Here is a 15,511-nt window from a genome sequence, read left to right on the forward strand (position 1 = left end):
ACCTTTTTGCCTTTGTCGACCCCCAACCAACAGGACCTATCTAGGTCACGGATGATCTGAAACCGTTACTTTTATATATACTATTATCTCCGTATACCACTCCTCCCAACGAATGTTGCACTCTTCATCCGTCCCCTGTTGCTGCTCGGTCCGTTGGTACCAATATACATACCTGTCATGCATATACACATCCATAGAGCAAGCACTCTAGAGTACTCGTTTACCACGAAAAGAACCAGAAAATGCAAGTGACGGAGACAGGGATAGTTTGTATGAGAGATCACCGCCACTCCATACAAATAATCCTTGCCCTGAGCAACTGCATTTCCTGGTTCTTTTCGTGGTAAACAAGTACACACTGTGAATGAAACATCTTCAACACCCCACTCCCCCCCACTCTGGAGGCGTTGGATCTTGATTGATCCAAACATTTGCAGCGCCGATCCAGAGCGGTAATAGACGGTAATTAAGCTGCCAATGTACCTACTCTACCCGATACATGTGCAAAAAAACAAAAAAAGGTCGGGATATTTACTTTAAGACTCCCCGGGGTTGTGGGGGGGGGGGGGGGGGATGTACCCAGGGGTACCCAAAGGTGATGCAACGGCTTGGAAATATAGGGTGAGGTCTTAGTGAATTCACAACCATGTTACATGTAATTTCTTTCATTTTGATGTGATTGATGAATTCTTCATAATATCTTTACTTTACATACTATATATCGCTACTTCGTTAAAGTCAAAGTTGGGTTGCATGTGGTTGAAATCGTGAGTAGTAAATTGAGTCGTTGCATCACTTTCCGGCACCCCTGGGTATATGTAGGTACGGATCGATCGATCGAGTGATGCGGTATGACCTCCGAGCAAGCATGTAAGCTGTTTTCCGCGTAGAATAGAGTATGGTCAAGGCGCGGGGGACAGACTCGTGGTGAGTGGGATGCATGCAGTAGCAGTATGTAGAGTTAGACGAGCATCCTAGGAGGATCAAGGACGTGCTGTATCTGCCCGATGATGTATTGACGGGGAATGGGTTAGTGAGCGATGGGTTGGGAAAGGGAGCTAGGTGAGAACATAGTACTTTACTTAGGCAAGTAGAGTAGGTGTCTCCAAAGCAAAAGCCGCCTATCTGCCAGTGTGTATGCCGCTGCCTGCCTGTATCCCATATTCTCATCCGTCCCCGAGCCATCAGAACGCCCACAGAACACAGGACGAGTGATACAACATGATTGTCTCTCTGCTCTTTGAAGAACCCCCTCTAGTGCGGAATCTACCGCACTCAAGTATACTAACACTACACTACCCTACTAAACTAACCTCTCTGCATAGCCCGCTCGCTGCACGTTACGTCGCTACCAGCCAGCCAGCCAGCTTTCTAACTCTTCGCACATATGGCTTGCAGATAAATACAACCTGCTAATACTCTTATCTACAGACTCACCTCGCTCTTCGTGATAATGATATTACTATGACGGCAGGCTCTCTAGGATTCCAGTAGCAGCAGCAGCAGCAGCAGCAGTCTAGCGTCTAGGTACATACATACATGCACTCTACATACATGTACCTACTCCAGCCCCCTCTTCCCTCGGGCTCCAACAGTAGCTCAGTACCCGCCTTCAACCACAAACGCTCACTCGTACCACTCGTACCACCACCCACCTACCACCAATATACTCTACCCCCCGGGGAAACGGGAGGGAGCAAAATCGCACAGCTTTCACCCGGAACCGAGAAATCAAATCTACATGTAGCCCTCATTCCCCCTCCCCCTCCACGCCCCCAGTTTCCCCTCGAAAAGGAAAAAAAAGAAAAGAAAAAAAAAGAGAGGGCGTGGTAATATATATGTTTCCTCCCCCAGGTTATGTATGTGCCGCAAACTCAAAAGTTTAAAGTACTCGTATCTTCCTGACGTTTTTGAACTGGGCCACTATTGCATACACCAAAAACCATCAGCTTGGCGCATTTTTGTATGGTATGCAATATTGGTCGCGTCCACAAACGTCAGGAAAATACGAGTACAGTCGTCTCTGGGTCAACGACGAAACCGGTCCGATGGCGAATAGGCCAATCGAAGCCAACAAAATCGCTCCGACCCTTTTGCTTTGACTGACTATCAGCCCAAAAAGTAGTCATTCGTCATCGGGCCGGTTTCGTCGTTGACCTAGAGACGAGTGTACATGGTTTGGGGCGCGTTCGTCAGCGGTTAGAGAGAGAAACTGGAGCGGGCCAATCAGTGAGCTAGTAGAAACACGGTTATTGCAAGGATGGGGTGGGATGGCTGTTTTAGTTAGTGATAGGGCAATTGTTCAGACTCAGACCTCAGGACCAACATAAGGGATGCATGACCCGCAACCAGATATGAAGAATCCGAGGAAGGCGAGGAATACGAGAAAGTTGAGAAGCACAACTGTCTACCACCGCGGTGGACATCTGGAAATTCGATATGGCGCGGCGCATCTAACCCGACGACAATGTTGTACACACAACGGCAGAACCTAAAAAAGTTGTTCCACTTTATTCAGATATGAATATGATAGAAACGAAAAAAGTTTTGATGAGAGCCCGATGCGGGGGTCGAACCCGCGACATTGAGGTATGCTTTGCCGGATTTAACCCCGTAAAAGCCACACGCTCTACCACTGAGCTAACCGGGCTGTGGTATTCAATGCAACCTAGCACATACGAGTACAACACATAAAAAGCCGCCAAGCGTGAATTCAACTTCTAAACATTATTGACGTCGTTTCTTCTAACATCCAACCCACTTACAGATTTTTTTTGACTCCACAGCTAATCGAGAGAGAAAAAAACGTATAGAAAAACAGCAAGGAAAATCGTAATTACACCAAGAAAATAGATACTAGAAAAAAAGTAGCGGAGGTTTTCCCCCTCCGTGAAAGAAAAAAAGTCGTGAAAGGATGAGGGGTGAGGTCGCAAGATTAAGAAAATCGTAAAAACGGAAGAAAAAAAAAGAGAAGTAGAAAGAAAAAAAAAGCTATACTTCGCTCCCGAAATGTGAAGTAAAAAGGGAAAATAGCATCAATCCCAGCACGAACATTACGAAGAAAATAAACCGGAAAATCTTTAGTTTTCCAACCTCACGGAGACGAAGAACCCCTGGTTCTCCTCTCAAGCTCCCTTTGTGGGCCTGGCTTCAATCTATACTGTCTCGACGATCTCCAATCTTGGGACGGCTGTCGCCGTTCGCCGTTCGAGCGGAAGGTTTTCGATCGATTTGAGGACTCTGTAAGAACCACCCCCAACGTTTACCATGAGAACTTGATCAGCACAACATGACGCCGTAAGAAAAACATTCCAAACATACCCCGCTTCGCATCTCTGCACGCATGAGGAGTAGGGGAGGGACGGGGGGGTACACTAATCGCAAAAAAGGCACAATAAATGGGGCGCCGAATGATATACACACCTGTTAGTTTCCCTCCTGAGGTCCTCATTCTCGTTTTCGAGTTCGTTGAGTTGCGCGCGGAGCCCGGTTATCTATAAACCTTTAGCCTCAATTCTCTCTCAAGATTCCCGACAAAGACTCACATCAGCGGGAGAGTGGGTGGCTGACAATTCCTGTAACAGAGATATGCTTAACTTCCATATATTCTTCGGCGCTATCCTCGGCGCCCTCTTCGTCTTCCATCAGATCGGGTTCATCTTCTGTGCTCACCTCTTCCTTCGCTTTCAATGCAAGTTCCTTCTCGGCGAGTTCGGCTTCAAGAACGCTGCGCCTGGCGGCAGCTTCCTTGGTGATGTTGACAATGGCGGCCTCCTTCTCACTTACAAGAGCTTCGGCAAGGGCCAGTTTCTCCTTCAATGACATCTCAAGTTCCTCGGCCTTTTCAAGAGCAGCTGCCTTCTCCTGTCCCTCCTTGAGAGCCTTTGCAAGAGCGGCTTCCTTGTCCTCTGCGGCGCTTGCAAGCTTCTCGTTGAAGGTCTGGAGGTCGCCTTTAAGCTCGACATTCTGCTTAGTAGCTGTTTCAAGGGCGAGATCAAGTTCTGCGTTATGCCTAGTAACACTCTCCAGAGCGGTCTCCTTCTCCTGAACAATAGCCTGGAGGGAAACCATTTCCTTAGCAACATCAGCCAAAGCAGTTTCGAGCTCAGTCTTTGTTGACTCAAGCTTCTTCTCAACGGCCTCAAGAGCGGCAACTGAATCTAGTTTAGCAGCCTCAATCGCAGCCTCCTTTTCAGCATTAGCAGCGTTAACAGCGCCCTCCTTCTCGGCCTTAAGAGCCTCCAACTCCTTCTCAATGGCAGCAATAACCGCCTCCTTCCCTTCAAGCTCCTTGACAGCTTGAGCAAATGCCGCTTCCTTCTCTTTCTTGGCGTTCTCGAGCTCCTGGAGACTTGAACCGGCATCTTTGTTTCCTGCCTCGGCGGCAGCAAGCTTCTCCTTCAAACTGCTTACCCTAGACTCAAGGTCGGTGATTTGTGCAGTGTAGATTTGCTCAAGAGTTGTGGCATCATTGTTGGCGCGCTCGTGCATCTCTTCGATCTGCTTCTTGAACGATTCGACATCAGCAGCGGACCTCTCAGTAAGCTCCTTGAGTTGAGACTGCAAGTCATCGGCATTGGCTTGGAGAGCCTCCTTGTCAGCCTTAAATGCGTCCATATCCTCCTGGATGCTGGCGAGCTGTTTGGCGAGTTCCTCTTTATCGGCCTTTGACTTCTCGAGGTCCTCTTCCAGGGCCACCTTCGCTGTGATCTGGGAGTCGAGAGATTCCTTAAGCTTCTGGATTTGCTCCACAGATTCTCCCTTCTCCTCGGCAAACTCAGCCTTGAGCTTCTCGAGATCATCCTGAGCCGGCGCGGCCTCGAGAGCAGTCTGGAGCTCTGACTTTGCCTTCTCCAAATCAGCAATCTCCCCCTCAAGGTGGGCGACAACTTCGGCGTGGCTCTCCTCGAGTTGTATAAGTGACTCCTCTTCGGATTCCTTGAGCTCCTCCGTAAGCCTCTCGATCTCGGTCTTGTTCTCCGCAATCATAGTCTCCAACTCGGTCTGGTGGTCCTCGGTCGCGGCTGCGTGTTCCTTGACTAGTTCATCATACTTGGCATTAAGAGTAGCATATTTCTCCTCACTCCCAGCAGCGTACGACTTCTCAAGAGTGTCGATTTCAGTTGCATGCTCGGCGTTAAGAGATTCAATAGTAGCGACATGCTTCTCTTGGAGCTCGGAGATTTCCTGTAATGATCGTAAACAATCCTGCCCAGAAAACGTAGAGAAACAACCGAGATCCATACCGCGGCCTTTGCAGCCAGGTTCTCGACGTTCTTTTCAAGATCGGTCTTGAACTTTGCGAGCTGTTCTTCCTTGTCCTGCGGGGGCTGTCAGCATCTAATAAATATCATACGTTACTATATTAAGAGAACAAACCGTGAGGTCGCTGTTCAATGTGTCGAGAGTCTTCTTCAAGATATTGGACTCAGCTTGGCCCCTCTCGATTTCCGCCTCGAGGCGTTGGCTGGCCTCCTGCTTAACTGTCTCGACGGTTGCCAACAACTGTTCGGTTTCCTTCTGAGACGCCTCAAGCTTGACTGTAAGCGCGTTGATTTGCTCTTCATGAACGCTCTTGAGCTGCTCAATCTTGCTCTGCCACTCCTTATCTTTCTCGTCTGCGGACCCGGTAATCTGGTTCTGGAGCTCCACAAGCTTCTCCTCATACTCTTCCATCAGGTTCTCGCTCTCCTTCTTGACGATTTCGACCTTCTCTGCTGCTTCTGCCTGAGCAGCCTCGATTGCTGCAGCGGACTCCTTCTGGGCAATCTCGATCTTCTCGAGAAGCTCCTTTTCATTCTTCTCAGCAGTCTCAATGGCTTCGGCGGATTGCTTTTGAGCAGCCTCGACCTTTTCCAGGAGTTCCTTTTCGGTCTGCTGGGCGGCCTCAATGGCTTCAGCAGACTCCTGCTGAGCGGCTTCAATCTGCTCCAGAAGCTCCTGCTCCCTGGCCTCAGCGGCAGTCTTGGCCTCAGAAAGCTGGGCAGCGAGCGCGCCGGAACCGGCTTCAAGCTGTGCCTGATGCTCCTTAGTCAGAGCCTCGATCTTGGCGTTCGCCTCCTCGGCAATCTTCTCAGCCTTAGCGTGAGCTTCCTTGATGCGGGCTTCATGTTGCTCGTTGAGCTCTTTGATCTTTTCCTGCAACTCGGTCGCCTTGTCGCTTGCAAGCTTCTCGATTTCGCCCTGAAGAGCCTTGACGACGCTGTGGAGGCCATCAACCTCACGCTCACGCGCCTCGAGTGCCTCGTTAGCCTTCTCCTGAGCCTGCATGAAGGCATCGTCTGATTCCTCGAGGCTCTTCTTCAGAGCCGCGAGTTCCTCATTGTGCTTTCTCATGATGCTCTCGGAGTCTGCCGCGCCCTGTGCGGAGGCGGCTTTCTCGGCTGCAAGCGCAATGGTAAGAGCCTCAAGAGCTTTGGTGTGGGCTTCCTTCTGGGCATCAAGTGCTTGCTGAAGATCACCACTTTCGGAGGCGGCCTTTGATTTTACAGATTCAACGGCCTGTAGCGACCATGTTAGTAGCAATTCATTCTACGCTCTACTTTTGATATCTTACCTCTTCGACCTGCTTGGTGAGTTTTGTAACCTCCTCAGCATGCTCGCTCTTCAAGCCTTCAAGGGTCTTTTCAAGACCGCCGATCTTCTGAAGAAGCTCGGTCTCTTTGACCTCAAACTTGTGATGCAGGGATTGGATCTCCTCCTTGTGCTTGACACCAATGGCCTCGGAGGCATTCTTGACAGTGTCAGCCTCCAATTGCATCGCCGACGCGAGCTTGGCATTGTTTTCCTGTGCAGTGGTGCTCTCTGCCCTAAGCTGTGCAATCTGCAGGAATCGTCAGAACCGCGATATATCATTATTATGCCAATCATGTGAAACCATACCGTCTCCTCAAGGTTTGCAATCCTCGCGCGCAACTCATCCACCTCCTCAAGAGCCTTAGTCAGCTTCTCCGTCGCCGCATCCAGCTCCACAAGGGCAGCTGCAGCTTCGGCAGTCTTCTCGGGTGATACAGCCTCGCTCTCCTCCTTTGCCTTGACAAGCTCCTCAACAATGCTCCTGTTCTGCTCCTCCAGCTCGGCAACCTTTGCCCGGAGCGTCTCGAGCTCCTTCTCCTTTTCAGCCAATGCCGTGGAGCTAAGACCCCCGGAACTTGGTCTCGCCCGCAGGTTAGCAGCGCCGGAAACAAGCTTTCCGGCGATTGTACCGGCAGTGGCCGACTTCCTTACCGAAGGTGGTCTTGCACCGGCCGAGCTCTCGGGTCTGCCATTTGCACTGGGCGGCCTGGGGCTGGTCGCGGCCTCGCGGAGACTGCTGACTGAGCTGCGGCCAGTGATACTGGGGGTGCTGAGTGATCCGCGGGACCTGTGTCCGCTCAGCCCAGCAGGGAGGACAGCCGGCTTCCTAGTTCCGGAAAGGCTCGAGCCTCTCCGCTCAGGACTTGTCGGCCCGCCGCTGCTGGAGGTGCTTCTCCTCTCAGGTGTTGCGGGGGTCGTGGGAGTCCTTCTCACGGTTGGGGTTGTCTTTGTTCCTGTAGCTGGTGCCGGTGCTCCGCCGGCTGCCGAGGGGACCCTCTTGGACCCTGGCAGAGCCCCTACGGTGCTTGACGAGCTGGTGGGTCTGGTAGGCTTCCCGAGGCCGTTTGTGGTGGTGCCGGTTGCAGAGCGGCGTACGGTGCCTGTGGCGGCGAGGCTTGCTGCGGCCGTGGTTGCGGGGGATGGGCGTTTGGCGGCGCCGAGGAGACCGGGCTTTTTGGGGGCGAGGGTCTCTTCGCGGTGGGTTTCTTTCACGGGGTCGTTGGCGGTGCCCGGGGGAGAGGGGTCAGCCATGGTGGGTTAGGTGTGTAGGATGGGTGATGGGGTGCGATTGAAGGTTTTGGTGTTCTGCGGGAAATGGTTGTTTGAGTTAGTATATCTGATTGATTGACTGACTACGATACTGATTGTCTGATGCGTTCACGAGGGGCCCCGATGCTGCCAGGGCGTGAGGGGAAATATGAGGAAGAGGGAGAGGGAGAGGGAAAGTGTGAGTGGGAAAAGAGAGAGAGTGATGGCTTTGTTCTCGGGACTCTTTTTAAATACAGCCAGCAGCAGAAGCAGCAAGAGCAACAACAGCGCGGGGGTGAAAAAGGGAGGGCGAGGAACAGAAGGGAGTTGTGGTGGGGAGGATTTTAAAGTGACCCTGGACTGGGAGCAGAAGGACAGGGGGGAAAGCGCAAGGATGGATGAGCAGGGGGGAGGAAACCTACAACCTGTGCAGCAACAGCTACTAGTAAGAGATAGCTAACAGGGGGAATGCACGTGTGGAAATATGTAGACCGTGGACGTAGAGTAAAAATATATATCAGCCGCTGGTGCTGATGTTGGTGATGAGGCTGTTGATGATGGGATGATTGTGAATTCGTAACGAGTAATCAATCGTGCTCTTCTTCTTCGTCTTCGCCTCGTAGATGGTGCGTTAAATGGTATGGGGGGGGGGGGGGGTATATCGCTTTCTGCGTGGTCGTTTTATCCAAACCAAACGTTTTTCGTTGAAATTTGTCTCTCTCACCTTCACAATCCCAATCCAGAAAGGCAAGGCACCACTTACGTCGACAATCAACGCAATGCAGTGGGTAAAGAGGGAAAGAAAAGGAAAGGGAAGAAAGAAAGAAAGAAAAAATGATTAAAATACGAACCACAACAACCTCGACTAGCTCGGGAGAATGTGTATGGAAAAGAAAAAAGGGATGATGATTTGAAAGGGGAGAGAGGATAGAGGAGAAGGGAGAGAAGAGGTAGGTCAGTGAAGAATAAGAAGAGAGAGAAAGAGAAGAGGACACACAGGAAAAAAAGAAGAAGGAGGGAGAAGGAAGAAAAAAGAAAAAAAAGGGAGACCCTATTGTAAAGGAGAACGGTGCACCACCCGAACAGGTTGTTGTCTCTCGTCTGTCTTTTTTTCCTGTGAACCTTTCTTAGACCAACAGCGTTCGTCCCGCAGCAGCAGAAGCAGAAGCAGCCTTGTGCCGTGTCTGCAGCCGAGTGTATGGGGAATAGGGAATAGGGAATGGATGATGGGGGGGGGAGGGGAGGGGAGGCAGGGAAGGAGAGGTGTCTGAGATCTCTACTATTCGTGCTCTATTCTGGGTATGGCGGGTTATATTCAATTGTTCGTTCTCCGTGATCTTTTTGATCGTCTCTATTATTGTCGCCCTACCAGTCATGATCAGTGTACGTACTGTCTGGCTGGCTGGCTGCGTGTGTGGCATGCGCAGACAGATATGTAGGTACATGTAATATGTAGCAGTATCATACTCTACGTAGGGCAGCATCACCCAGCAAATAACTGCTAGAGTAAACTCCTTTCCAGCCCTCTTCTCAATCCCGAATATCTCTCTCTCCTTCCTCTTCCTGGTGGATGGATCTCTCCAGCCCAGTCAGTTTCTATTCTAGCCGTCCTACCAGCTTCTCTGCTACTGCTAGGTTAGTAGCTATGGCAGTTTTACTACCAACCACAGACAGCTAGATACTATCTACTACTACTCTACTCCCCCCATAGCTCGAGCAGAGCAGCAGAGCCCTACCACTCAACTCACACACTCGATCTCTGCTCACACTTCCCCTACTTCTTCCTTACCCTCACCTGCATATGCCTAACGCCATGCCATGCCCGTCAGCCCAACCAAGTTAGTGCAAGTGTCCTCCAGTAGACTCAGAGACTCTACAAAGTCTCATCTGCAAACCAACCCCCATCTGCATCGACCATGCCCACCCCCGAATCACAGAACCACACTCGCCGGCGAACCGATTCCCGTATTCTCGATTCGTGAAAAGCTACCTACTAGTAGGTACCCTCCCCTCCAGTCGGCACAACATCGTTCCCCGGGAAAGAAACAAAAAAAAAAAAAAAAGAACATATTTTTAATTGTAGACAGCTCATCGAGGGCCATACCGATACCGATGGGAGGGTGGGTGCTAAAACCCTACTGGACAAAACACAATGTATCGTGACGAAGGGAAAAAAAAGGCTACCTATCAAAAAGTTCTACACACATGAACATACATGTAGCTGTTAGGCAGTAGAGTAAGGTAATGAGCGGGTATGCAGCTCCCACCACAATAAGACTGTTTGTCTTCTAATTCTGTTCAGTCATGTCTTTTTTTTCTTCCATTTGCCATTTCTCCCTTTCTCCCTTTCTCCCTTTCTCCATTTCTCCATTTCTCCCAATTCTTCCTCCCTCTCTTCCCACCGCCCCACCACCACTTCCCTCCACCTCCCCGGAAGCCTGAAAATACCCTCCCCGGGCCCGCGGGCTTCCACTCCACCCCACCTCTTTGGCGGCGCGGCGGCCTTGACAGAACTGACAGACTGACCCGCATATGTACGCATGTATGTAAATGTATATGTGGGCAAAGAGGAAATCCCGCCTAATTTCTCGTCTATCGTATCGTGCCTAGAGTACCTACCTACATACATGGAGCGGGATGGGATGCACATGTCCTCCCCCCTCCCGCCCCCCTTATCCTGCGGGGACTCGAGTGCGGGTGGGTAGGCAAAAGTACATGTAGGTACGGAATGAGGATGCCTGCATGATGATGGTTGTGATGATGATGACGATAAGGGATGGGATGGGGCCATGAGCATATCGTGAAACCAAACAAAACGGCGACAATCAGTGATGCCCAAAGCAGAAGGGATAAGAAGGAGTGGTATCAAAAGGAGATGTGGGTGCCGGATAAGGGCCCCATCCCTCCCCATATCATCCCCATACATACCCCAACAATTAATCGCAATCACGATGGCACAATCACGAGATGGCAAGATATGATGATAGACACGGCCACGAGATAACGATAAACAAGCACAAGCGCAGCACAGCACAGCACGGGCAGAAGAAAAAAGCAAAAACAAGAACAAAGCTGACGATCCATGTTTCGAGTGGTGATAACATATATTCAGAGCTAGGTATTACTTTCTAACAAAAACCAAGAAAACTAACTACTGCTACTGCTGACTGACTGACTGACTGAATGACTGACTGACAGCTTGACCCAACAACTAAAACAGTAAGTAAAGTACGCCATGTTAATAATAATGATGATGATGACCTTCTCGTAACGCCGTTAATACACCACATGATACCGTTATTATCACATTTCCCACAACGCGATCTCTCAATCTCAAACTCATTCACTCATTATTCTCACCCTTCACCACACTCCCCTTCCTCCCCAAACTCAGATCGCCCGTCTCCGCAACTCTGACCCCACCAGTCCCCAAACTGCCCCTCCTCTTCTCCGCCTCCTCCCCATCCAGGCTCGCCGCCAACCTACTATCCGGCGACGACGTCCGTTTGGGCCCCAAGTTCGCCTCCGTCACTGGCGGCGGCGGCACAGCCTCCGCACCACCTTCACCGCCAAGCTTCCACGGCGCGACGGTGTCCTCCCCACTCAGCTGCCTCGGCGGCGGGGGGTGGTGCGCGGCGCTCATACCGGCCGATGTGGGGTACAGCGGGACCTGGGGTGCGGCCCAGGGCGCAGTGGTGAGCGGCTGTTCGCCGGGTTTCGTGGTCATGACGTTGTCGGGCGCTGGTGGTTTCGCCCAGGGTGCTCTTGTGGACGGGGTGCTGCTGCTGGTGGTGATTGATACGCTGGAGGATGGTGTTCCGGTTGCCGCCCAGGGAGCTCTGGTTGTCGCGCCGGTGTTTGATAGCGATGCTGGTGATGAGTTGTTCGTCGCAGTAGCCCAGGGAGCTCTTGTTGTTGGGGCTGATGTTGGTGCTGCTGTGTCGGGAATTCCCCGGGAGGTGCTGCTGCTGCTGTTGCTATTATTGATATTGCTCTGGTGTTGAGTTGTCGCGGCGGTGGTGTTGTGGTTGCTGTGACTGGGAGCACCCCAATTGAAGATGCTGCCGAAGGGAAAGTGCTGAACAACCGGAAACTTTCCAAGCACCTCTGCGTTGTACATCTTCAACATTCCCTAGAGGAAAAGAAAACATCGCGAATTAGTAAAAGAGAAATAAATAGAAAATAAAAAAATAACAGACAAAAAAAAACAATTATTAGCGTCTCCCGATACGGCGCAGAATAATAGCACGAGTAGCTAGGGGTACCCAAGTAAGGTACCCCAGCTATTCTAGAACAGTAGAGAAAAAGTGTGATAGAGAGCTGAACTGCGCATACCTTATTGATCTTTCCCCATCCGCCCTGCACTCCCGAGATATCGTACAGAATGGGACTATGCTCCCAGAACGGCCCCGTTTTGACATCGTAGATAAAGCCCACCGCGCCGAAATACAAATTGCGCACGCGTTCCCTCTCCACCACCAAGCTCGTCACCACATCCCCGGGCTTCGGTACGTCTTCGAGCGCCGACGCGACCGCAGGATCCACCATCTTTGGCGCATTCACCTCCGCCGCGGCCGCTGCCTCACCGCTACTGCTACTCGGTGGATAGGTCGTCAACTGCGCACTGCCAAAGACATACGGCAAAAAAGCATGGTCATCGAGACCCCAGACGCCGTGCGACCCCGCCGGCTCGAGCGTATAAGTCAGTACTAGCCTCCTGACCAGGTGGAAATAAGCGTCAAAGCACCGCAAGGTCAGTGCGATCTCATCCCGGCCGGGTTCGAACCCGCCCAGCACCCACAGGCAACAGAGAAATGCCGCAAACGAGAGCTCATGACCGGTGCCGTAGTCGAGGCGCTGCGCCGAGCCGAAGGAGCCGAGTAGGTAGGGGAGGAGTTCGGATTTTGCAGTGGGGTGCGAGGCGATGTAGGGCGGGAGGTGTTGGTCGAGCAGCGTGGGCACCGACGAGGCGACGAGGTCGTGCCATTTTCGGAAGGCGACATTGCCGAAGCGGCGGGGGCCGGCGTCGGGGGGCGCTTGTGTGATGAGGCTGTCGAGGGCGTGGATGAGGTCGATGATGTTCTGGACGGCGGGGGAGACGTTGGTGGTCTCGGAGACGAGCGTGTAGTGGGCGGGGTTGCGAAGGGCATTTGTAGAGTGGTCGAGCGGCGAGACGGAAGCGTTGAGGTGGAGGATGAAGGTAGTGATCAGCTTATAGGCTGGCGAGGTGAGGAAGTAGTCGACATCTTGCTGGTTGTGGATGCGTTTTGAGGGCGTGGTGAAGTTGTGAGAGCTGATGTCGATAGGTTCTAGCTGAGACTGAAGCTGGGACTGGGACATGAGTGATTGCTGAGGGGTGCTGCTGCCGGTGGTGGAGGCAGAGGAGGAGGCCATCTTGTATCGTGAGTATTGTGGGGGTGTTTTTATAGCTAGAGGGAAAGAGGATGTGAGTGAAGTTCTAATTGCTTCCACTTCTTCTTCTGCTCCTGCTTCAGATCCTCTTGTTCTTTCTCTGCGCTGTGACGTCGTGTGTGAGCAGAGCCTGCGAATTGACAGCTACCCTCCCCGCGCACCACGTGACGCGATTATCTGCCAGCCAAGCTTCTGTGGCGGGGCAATCATGGGAAATCACTCTGTCCGCAAACTTGGGCGGCGAGTGATCTTGGGCCTCAGCTATCGCAAGACTTTGAGATTTGGGGTCTGAGTGATAGAAGATACTGATCAGTGCTGCAAGGCTTGTCCAGGCAAACATGTAGTGGGGAAACGCTGGACTTGTGTCTCTTCATGGATTATCACTCACTATTCTCACTTAATTGCTCTGTGGTTGAAAATGTAGGACGGTTGGCTGATTGATTGATGAAAAATCAGGACGAGATGTTTAAGGAACTTGGCTCTGTTTTCGATAAAGAGTCTGTAAAGCTACACGTATACAGCTGCGTATCGGACAAGTGTCGACATGACAGGTGAGAAAGGACAGCTCGCCTGTAGAGATTCAACTTCATTTGGAAAGTCAGATACAGCCGCACCTCACTATACCGGATCTCAATATCCCGGATCCCTTGCTGTCCCGTACGAAGTCTTCTAGGGTTTTTAATTCTCTTACTAGTTACTACAAAACCAACTTGCTATCCCAAATTTCTCATAAATATTTGCTATCCCGCATGGGAATTGTCTGGTTCTTGGCATCCGGCATAGCGAGATGCGATTGTATCCAACACTCCGTTCTGGCGTTATCTCATCGCCTGTGTACAAGAACACGCAACAATCTCTCAAGCCCTGAATGAATGGCTGGAATATCAGGGTGCTTATCCCTTCGAGTTATTTTGCCATGCTCTCTTTCGCAAAGCCGCACGCCATAGCCAGTGAAGCTGTCCGCTCTAGTGATAGTGAAAGGTCGAGGACATGCGCAATTTCAAAAATCCCTATTTTCCCTCCCCGTTCATATATACCAGAGTTAGAGACGGCTGCATTCTACACCGGGGAGGCCATTGATTGTACTTGATGAAACATCAAACCCTTGCTCGACCACTATGTAACAACTTCCGCTCCCCCAACTTGGACTGTCCCACAAACACCAGAATCCCCATCCGTGCCATCCCCATCCGTGCCATCCCCACCCCCGCCCTCTACATGCGGTCGGAAAAGACGCTTCTGTATATCTCGTCACACATCCTTTCATTATATTGGTATCGGTTTCTGCACGTGTGTATCCACCACCCCCCAGAGTGGCCCAAAAGCACCTCCACCCGTCTGCAACCTGATCGCGGGTTCCTGAGATTGCACTCTTCAGTTCCACAAAGCACGGGTGGGCCGCATGTCTCCTTTTCCAACCCCTCTCCACCGGCTTGGCGTTGCTGTGCAACGGGAGACAAGGGGAGGAGGTAGTGTTGCGAGTGATAATCTGTGATTGTATGTACCTTGGGAAATGAGGAGGGGTAACTTAAGCTTACGCCCTCACTCTCACCTCTTACCCCACCATCTCCCCTTCCTTACATCACACAGGTCATGTCATCACTATACCATCGACACAGCTGTGTCCGACCATCAACAGCAGCAGTCAACCAGCATGTCAGCCTGGAGGCTGAAAGCAGATAAGCACGAATCACCAGCAGCTAACCTGGAGCACTTTCTTGCGGTGGTGGAGTGAAAGTATGAATTGGCCCACTTTTACGGCGTATTTCTCGACTTCTGGGCGTTATTGATTTGGGGGGGTTGAGAAGGTCCCGTGGATGTTGGGTTATTGGCTCGTTTGGCTCTCCCTCTTGGGAATGAAGATTTACTTTGGAGTCTACTTGGGTCGGCTCTGTGGACTGCGCGCTGTGGGGTTTTGCAAGCTATAGGGTTCTGCAACCATGGCTGTAGTTACGTGGGCCTTGAAATTTGAAAACTACTGGGGGCTATTTGGAATGCAGGTAGCCGCACGATGGAAGTGAGGCTCCATTTCAGAAATATATTGGCCGGGAAAAACAAACGGCCACTGGAAAGTTTCGACTTGTTCCGATGGGGGTACAAAAACACCGCCACGAACGAACAGAGGGATGTTTGCGCCGTCCGTTTGAATTACTGTCGGCGCCAAAAAGATCTGTCCCAGGTAATAATTACTAGCAGTCAGCAACCTTGATTGCGATGGATGGCAGGAGCCAGAAGCTCTGCCTGACCTGACATAACCTCAAGGCACTGATCTTCA

The 15,511-nt window shown here is 51.4% G+C and overlaps 5 protein-coding genes across 5 annotated transcripts; 3 read left to right on the top strand and 2 right to left on the bottom strand.

Annotated features, from left to right (window-relative positions):
• Positions 1–3,155: 3,155 nt before the first annotated feature.
• On the bottom strand, positions 3,156–7,827 carry LAJ45_01851 (uncharacterized protein; the record flags this gene model as incomplete). The annotated part of the gene is made up of 8 exons (XM_046111444.1): positions 3,156–3,240; positions 3,424–3,494; positions 3,546–3,575; positions 3,673–5,187; positions 5,247–5,321; positions 5,380–6,501; positions 6,557–6,823; positions 6,883–7,827. The coding sequence occupies 8 exons, from the start codon at positions 7,825–7,827 to the stop codon at positions 3,156–3,158; spliced, it is 4,110 nt and encodes a 1,369-aa protein (XP_045975388.1).
• Positions 7,052–7,837, top strand: LAJ45_01852 (uncharacterized protein; the record flags this gene model as incomplete). The annotated part of the gene is made up of 1 exon (XM_046111445.1): positions 7,052–7,837. One exon carries the CDS (start codon positions 7,052–7,054, stop codon positions 7,835–7,837), a length of 786 nt encoding a protein of 261 aa, XP_045975389.1.
• A 1,805-nt stretch (positions 7,838–9,642) lies between these two features.
• Positions 9,643–9,955, top strand: LAJ45_01853 (uncharacterized protein; the record flags this gene model as incomplete). Its single annotated transcript, XM_046111446.1, has 2 exons — positions 9,643–9,820; positions 9,912–9,955. 2 exons carry the CDS (start codon positions 9,643–9,645, stop codon positions 9,953–9,955), a joined length of 222 nt encoding a protein of 73 aa, XP_045975390.1.
• A 113-nt stretch (positions 9,956–10,068) lies between these two features.
• LAJ45_01854 (uncharacterized protein) lies at positions 10,069–10,349 on the top strand (the record flags this gene model as incomplete). Its single annotated transcript, XM_046111447.1, has 2 exons — positions 10,069–10,076; positions 10,127–10,349. 2 exons carry the CDS (start codon positions 10,069–10,071, stop codon positions 10,347–10,349), a joined length of 231 nt encoding a protein of 76 aa, XP_045975391.1.
• An 818-nt stretch (positions 10,350–11,167) lies between these two features.
• LAJ45_01855 (uncharacterized protein) lies at positions 11,168–13,218 on the bottom strand (the record flags this gene model as incomplete). Its single annotated transcript, XM_046111448.1, has 2 exons — positions 11,168–11,956; positions 12,160–13,218. The coding sequence occupies 2 exons, from the start codon at positions 13,216–13,218 to the stop codon at positions 11,168–11,170; spliced, it is 1,848 nt and encodes a 615-aa protein (XP_045975392.1).
• Positions 13,219–15,511: the final 2,293 nt, after the last annotated feature.

The sequence above is a fragment of the Morchella importuna genome (genome assembly GCF_003444635.1).
Source record: "Morchella importuna strain M04M26 chromosome Unknown Morimp01GS003, whole genome shotgun sequence".
NCBI classification, from domain to species: domain Eukaryota; kingdom Fungi; phylum Ascomycota; class Pezizomycetes; order Pezizales; family Morchellaceae; genus Morchella; species Morchella importuna.